The sequence below is a fragment of the Zea mays genome, chromosome 8 (genome assembly GCF_902167145.1).
Source record: "Zea mays cultivar B73 chromosome 8, Zm-B73-REFERENCE-NAM-5.0, whole genome shotgun sequence".
Classification (NCBI taxonomy): Eukaryota; Viridiplantae; Streptophyta; class Magnoliopsida; order Poales; family Poaceae; genus Zea; species Zea mays.
In genome coordinates, this window is record NC_050103.1 from 177,154,019 (window position 1) to 177,160,368 (window position 6,350).

Consider the following 6,350-nt stretch of genomic DNA (forward strand, 5'->3'; position numbering starts at 1 on the left):
TGGTTTTATGATCCACATCATCCAACTGCAAACAGTTGAAACTTCAAACATATAATCAAAATGATAGCCAAGGATGGGGATTGAGTATATATGTTATTCCCGCACAAGTCACTCGAAATCGAGACTCCAGCTATCAAAGGAGAACAAGTACAAACCCCACGATCTTTATCTGCCCTAGCAGATCTATAAAAAAGATGGGGGAGATAGGCCAAACAGAAAGAGACAAGCATAAAACCTTTAACAGCAAGTGACGAACAAAGCGAGTGGAATCTTTATGACTAGTATAAACAGCTCATAGCGGACCGAATGGCTCAGGGAGCGGCTCGAACCTATGATCAAACACTGGGCTCTGGTCAGACTTGTCGTCCACGCTGTGCAACCAACTCATGTTCTTGGAGTCCTCCTTCAGCAACATCGCATCGTATCGTGAATTGGCATATATATCCAGTTCACTCAGAACCTCTTTTTTTCCACTATCAGGGGAACCAATTGAGCTGCCGCCGTTGTGTGAAAGAGTGCCATTAGAATCTCCAGAGAAGTGCCCGTTGCTACTGCCGTTATCTGTGAAGCATCGGTCACCATTTGAGATGCAATGGCCTGGATCTGAGGCTCTAGCTGGCCGGCTCTTGGTAGTAGTAGAGCGAATGCTATGAGGGAATAGAGATGCACCACGGATGCCACCCAAATTTTGTCGAATGTCCTATGATAAATAAGTCATTTAGTTTCTTCTCAGAACAAAAACGTATGCTATTTATAAAATGATAAAATCACAATTAACCCACCGAAAAACTTGGAAAACAAGAGAGAATGTTGGCAACTGGAGATCCAATAGGTAAAATTCACCTATTTGTGCCCCCCCGCCCAAAAAAAAACTAGAACTGTAGGTTCTTCTATAACATACCGGATTTTAAAACATTCAAGTTTACTACTCCCCATCTAACCAACGTCAAATGTAAAAGGAGGGAGGGAGTAATTTAAATTTGAAGCTATGTAATCCAACTCTCTTTTTCAGACAAAAATAGTAGAAACTCTTTAAGTATTTTTCTTGAAAAAAAACTATCACTATCAGAATGTGATGGCCATGTCAAGTGAGGTACAAAACATGAGACCTTGTTCAATACAATGTAAATATGAGGGGTGAACATACCATATGCCTGATAGCCATGTCAAGTGACTTCCGCGATATCGTCCTACCGAATCCATTGTCTGCAGCTGCGACAGACCGCGAAGTTCTAGTTGTTTGACCTTCCAAAAGAGATCTTTCGCTCGGCCTACTTTGGTGACTATTGGTAAGAGATGTCTTTGATTGTACATCTGAGAACTTACTTCGAGTAATAGCAGGTACAGACATCTTTTTTACAGTGACTGAGAGGACCGGTTCAGGATTTGGGGTTGACCTGACACCAGAAGTAATACCTGGCCGTACTCTACCAGCAGAGAGTGGTCGTTCTGGCAGTTTAGCCCTTAAGTTTGGTGGAGTTTCATTTGGAAAATCTGGAATACCTAGTGGGTGAACTGGAGCTTGCGTCCGTATATTTGGGGAACTTGGACGAGATGATGGCGCTGAGGAAGGTGCTGAACTCCGACCACTGCTGGCTAAGGGTCTGCCATTAGATGTCATGTTATTGCTGCCAGAAATCCGCCTAGCAGATGGTGTTGATGAACGCATGGCAGGCTGACGAGTGGGTGTGGATGACCGAGAGCTAGAACGGCTCACTGAAGAAACTGTACTTGATGAAGAACTGCTATAAGTTATTGCAGGAACTTTACCAGAGGATGAGCTGGGACGGCTCACTGCACTTGTACTGCTTGAAGATGAACTGGACAAGGTTCGAGACCGAGAGGTTGGAGTTGATGATCTTGAGCATGGTGCTGACGTGTTCTTGGGAACAGCGGAGTTGGCCATAGAGTTGGACACAGAAGGACGCTTTTTCACTGGAGTAGATGGATGAGTATGGGTTGGTGTAGACAGACGGGCTTCGACAGGTGTAGAGGACCGTGTTGGCACTGGACGTGACGATGCAACAGATGGCTTTGATGCAGTAAGAGTGGCTGTCCGCTTGCTTTGGGTTGTAGATCTTGAATTAACAGAGGAAATGTTTGCATTGACGATTGATGACCTGATGTTGTTTGGTGTAGATTGAACTGCCCGGCAAGAGACAGATATACTCCGTGCTGGCCTAGTGGGAAATGTCAAATGCCCATTCTCTGTCTCATAAGTGGAAAGCTGCAACGAACATATCATACAGCTATGTTAACTATAATCATGATCCACCACTATATGAGTAGCAGAGAGCAAGTTAGCTGAGTATGATCCCACAGTTAGACCGAAGGAGGCATCGTTATCAAGTTTGCCATCTCAAAACTACACAATAATAGATTTTCAAAATGATTCCTCTAGTCCACAAGATTAAAATGATTCCTCTAGTCCAGAAGATTAAAATGATTCTAGCAACATCTTGAAGCTAGGCACAAATTACTCTTGAATTTACCATAAACTATAAAATTGGTGGTTGAAATTCCTAGCTTTGCAATTGTAGATTCCATAAAGCATGGATAAACGATCATTGCAACTGCAAGTATGTGACAAACATATATGAACCAATAGATGAACAACAAGTTAATTTGATATGTGCAACTTGAATGCAGAAGTACTTTGTTTTTCCTTATGTATGTAAATCATCAATATGGCCAGTGTGCATTCAGATGCCACTGATATGGGCCTAAAACATATATAGTCCTCACAAAATATCATGACATTGCATATACAAAGAATCAATAAACATGTTGCACGTAAAAATATACAGCACAACATTTACTGACCCTAGATGCTCTAGTTGTCGAGGATGATCTGGTAACAGTATGTTTAGTCACAATTGATGATGGAGCTTTCTCAGCAGCATCTAATGTAGGATCACGAGGTGTTCCAGGGGGTGTCAGAAGCCTGAGGAATGCATTGCAGATGTTAGATAAGATCAGGACAAGATATGTAGTCAATTATGCACACATGCCACATGACCCCGCACAGCAAAAAATATGTTTAGATAACAAATAACAAGGTTCAAGCACAAATGGAAGACAACTCCTAAATCTTGACTAGCAAGGCAACAAGCCAACAACACAACAATCCATGAAAATGGCATTGAAATCAACATTGTTGTAACTAAATGGTCATCCCGATTACATCAGGATAAGCAAAAACGATTCAGTTATAAGCCGATATATAATATACATTAATCTATGTTGCACATAAGCCACAGAAAAAGTTGAGACTACGGCCAGGAAAGGACCTTGTGCTAGCAAAGTCCCTAACAGGCTAACACTACTCTGCCCCTACCAACTGCCGCAAGCCAACCTCATCAGCAAGCTACAGCAGAACAGTGTTCACCCATGGCTTCAGCCTGTTACCACTGGAACACTTCTAAATACCGATGAAGCTGCCATATTAAATAAGGGAAACCGAAATGGCTGGATTGTTGCATGAAAGCAGTAAATATTTCAACAACAAAAAAAACTTGTGTTGAAACAATAAGATCCATTGATCGGTGTACTTCAGAAGTTCAGAGTTATATGGGTAAAGTGCTTCAGTTAGAGTCACCCTGATGTCAGATGACTGAAGACATTCTGAAATTGGAATTGCCATCTGTTCTTTTTATTTGACTATTTCCCCATTCTAAGAATTACTGTATGTACATAATGTCCAGATATTTGCTATTCATGGAAGGAGCCCACACATACAACCATCAAATTGTGCAGGATTTTCTCTGCTCTCAACATAATAGAGCTAATAGCTAGGTGCTAAAATTAGCTAAAAACATCCAAACAACCCAACTAATAGTTTATCTATTAACTACTTTCAGCTGGAGACATCCAAACACCCTGTTTAATAGTCCAGCTAATTATTAGCTACGCCCTCAGCTACCCATTAGTTATTAGATGGTTCAACCTAGCTAAAATTAGCTAATAATTAGCCAACTACTTGTTAACCAGCTGATTTCACTAGCAACTTTTTTAGTCAGCTAAAAATTAGCTCTAGTGCATTCAAATGGGGCCTAATTCTGCAGCTAATCCAAGCAAGGTTCCTACCAGGCAGGCCAACCTTGTCCAATGCCCACAAACAATCGCAACCATTACTCCCAAAACCCCCGAAACATGATTTGGGCAAAAACCCCTGAAGAAACACAAGTGCAACCAGTACGAATTAGTCCTGGAGGGGCCAAGCCAGCTCTCGAGACTGTTTGAGAGCACCACATTGGCAGCCATTTCCCACTAAGTTCATAGTAACCATCCAAATGATTAGCCAATTGCACGCAGCGCTAAGCCATGCACGAATTAGGAAACCAGATCGCCACAAAACGAGAGGGGTCATTCAATCACAATCACCAGTCATAGTCGTTCTTCCCGATCTCCGTGTTCAGCAAGTCCTCCATCTCGAACCCCGCCCCGCCGCGCCGCAGACCACGAAACCACTAGATCACTCCCGCGACTGCAAAAGGGTTAATAAAAAAAATATAAGACCACCACTTTGTAAACTCACACGCAAAACGGTAGAGAGCTCAGCGGTTCGCGTTGCTGTCTAGAACTCGTCGTACTCACCCGGGGGATTGGGCGAGAGAGGATCCGAATAAGCGGGGAGGGGAGTGGCTCACCTCAGCCCCCACCCCCCGCCGACGAGAAGCTGCGGGCTCCCACTTCCGTGCCCTGGACGGCTGGCCCTCGCTCGCGTCGACGAACTGTGCGTGTGCGCGGGGTGGAGACCACAGACGAAGAGGAGGGCGACTGGGACTGCGACGGCAGACGGGCCAGGGATGGATGGCGTGTGCTTTGCTCCGCCTCCGCGGTCCGCGGTTTAACCCCCTTCGCTCTCTTTTCTTCCTCTGCAGACTTCTCTTCCCTTCCTTTGATGATTTTTTCGAATCGCGGGGCGGTAAATATTGGACCCTCCGACCCTGGTGGTTGTTTTTTTTAATCAAATGTGGGCCCAGTGAACGCCTGATCCCAGTTGTCAGTGGGTTTGATTCGTGCTAGTACTAGTATAGCAAAAAGCCTGCAGGTCGGCGGAGTCTTTTGAACGGACGATGAAGGCCAAGTCCAGGCCAGGTGTCCTTGGGGGTTTGGGTCCCGCAGGTCAGTCGCTATCCATGACAGCTACGGAAGGAAACCATCAACCCACTCTCGTCTCGACTCTGGACCTCTGGTCAAGGATGGATCATGGATGGCAGTCGGCAGATGCGGCTTTTGAAGGGTTGGTCACCGCGTTGCCGGTCCCAGAAGTCCAGAACGCGATCGCTTCTTTAACCTGGTGTCAGATGATCCGGGCGCAACGAGCAAGCTCAAAATCTATCTTCGTCCGGACGGCGGACGCGTAGCAAGGCCCGAACCCGGATCCCCACCGCCCAGCCAACCGCGCGCACCCGCCTGTACAGACGTGCCGCTCCCGGCGGCGGCAACGTGCCGGCTAGTGATCAGCAACGCAAGGGTACGAGTCTGCGTCAGCCAGCCGGGCTGCCGGCACCCGCATCATCCGACCGTGTGTGCCTGGTGGTCTGGTCTTGCAGATTACCAGGTTCTACTATTTTTACTGTGTTTTTTTTCTTTCTATCCGATCGATCGAGATCGAGCTATCCGCTGCCACCATGCATTCATGTCGTGCGTTGCGTACCGCGTACGTAAGCAGCACGGCCATACGTGATCTTGAAGCTTCGTGTGGAGTGTGGACGTGTGGTTAATTGCGCTCTCGTACGCCTTTTGGCCTTCTGGCTAATAACTAGCAGCGTACTACGAAGTACGGACATAGCGAGGGGGGTGTTCAACTGGCCACTGCCGTTGAACTCACTGGATTGCGGATTAGCTGCCCACGGGCTTTGCTTGCCAGTTGCCACGATATAACGCGATAATTTTCGGGGAGGGTTCGGTTGCGCCACGTTGGTCTGTTGCATCCACGATTTTGTGTAATATAAGTCTCCACAAGGCTCGTGTCCTAGGTGATAATTATTACTGTACTATAGAGGCTCTAGGCTTCTCGAGTCTTAAGCGCTCATGAGAATAAGCCATCGAGAACTCTCATGTCCCGTGACGCTCATGAGAATAAACCCTAGGGTCCCTCGTGCCTCATGATGTTCATGAGAATAAGCTCCTAGGACTCCTCGTGCTTGGACAAGATTCACTATTGGTTCTAAGTATTAAGGTGCATATATTAATCAATTCAACTCAAAAGATTAAGTTTATAGAAAGAGGTATGCAATTCACTTCTATTATATTCCAACACTCCACACTCACGTCGAGCCTCTCTTGGGTCTAAGATGTGGAATAGAAACGAACAATAATTAACATTTGGCTTTGATACCATA

General features: G+C 45.6%; 1 protein-coding gene across 1 annotated transcript; it reads right to left on the bottom strand.

Annotated features, from left to right (window-relative positions):
* On the bottom strand, nucleotides 1-5,003 carry LOC103637556 (uncharacterized protein DDB_G0271670). Its single transcript, XM_020542430.3, has 5 exons — nucleotides 4,597-5,003; nucleotides 4,384-4,486; nucleotides 2,824-2,944; nucleotides 1,148-2,227; nucleotides 1-700 (listed from the first exon to the last, which is right to left on the bottom strand). Exons 2-5 carry the CDS (start codon nucleotides 4,428-4,430, stop codon nucleotides 293-295), a joined length of 1,656 nt encoding a protein of 551 aa, XP_020398019.1. The 5' UTR covers nucleotides 4,431-4,486; nucleotides 4,597-5,003; the 3' UTR covers nucleotides 1-292.
* Between the last annotated feature and the right edge of the window lie 1,347 nt (nucleotides 5,004-6,350).

Coding starts and splice junctions, on each gene's coding strand:
- LOC103637556 (XM_020542430.3), bottom strand. CDS start 4,430: ATGGAGGACTTGCTGAACACGGAGATCGGGAAGAACGACTATGACTG. Junction 2,945..4,383: donor GGGAAGAACGACTATGACTG/GTGATTGTGATT, acceptor TGCATTCCTCAG/GCTTCTGACACCCCCTGGAA. Junction 701..1,147: donor ACATGGCTATCAGGCATATG/GTATGTTCACCC, acceptor TATTTATCATAG/GACATTCGACAAAATTTGGG.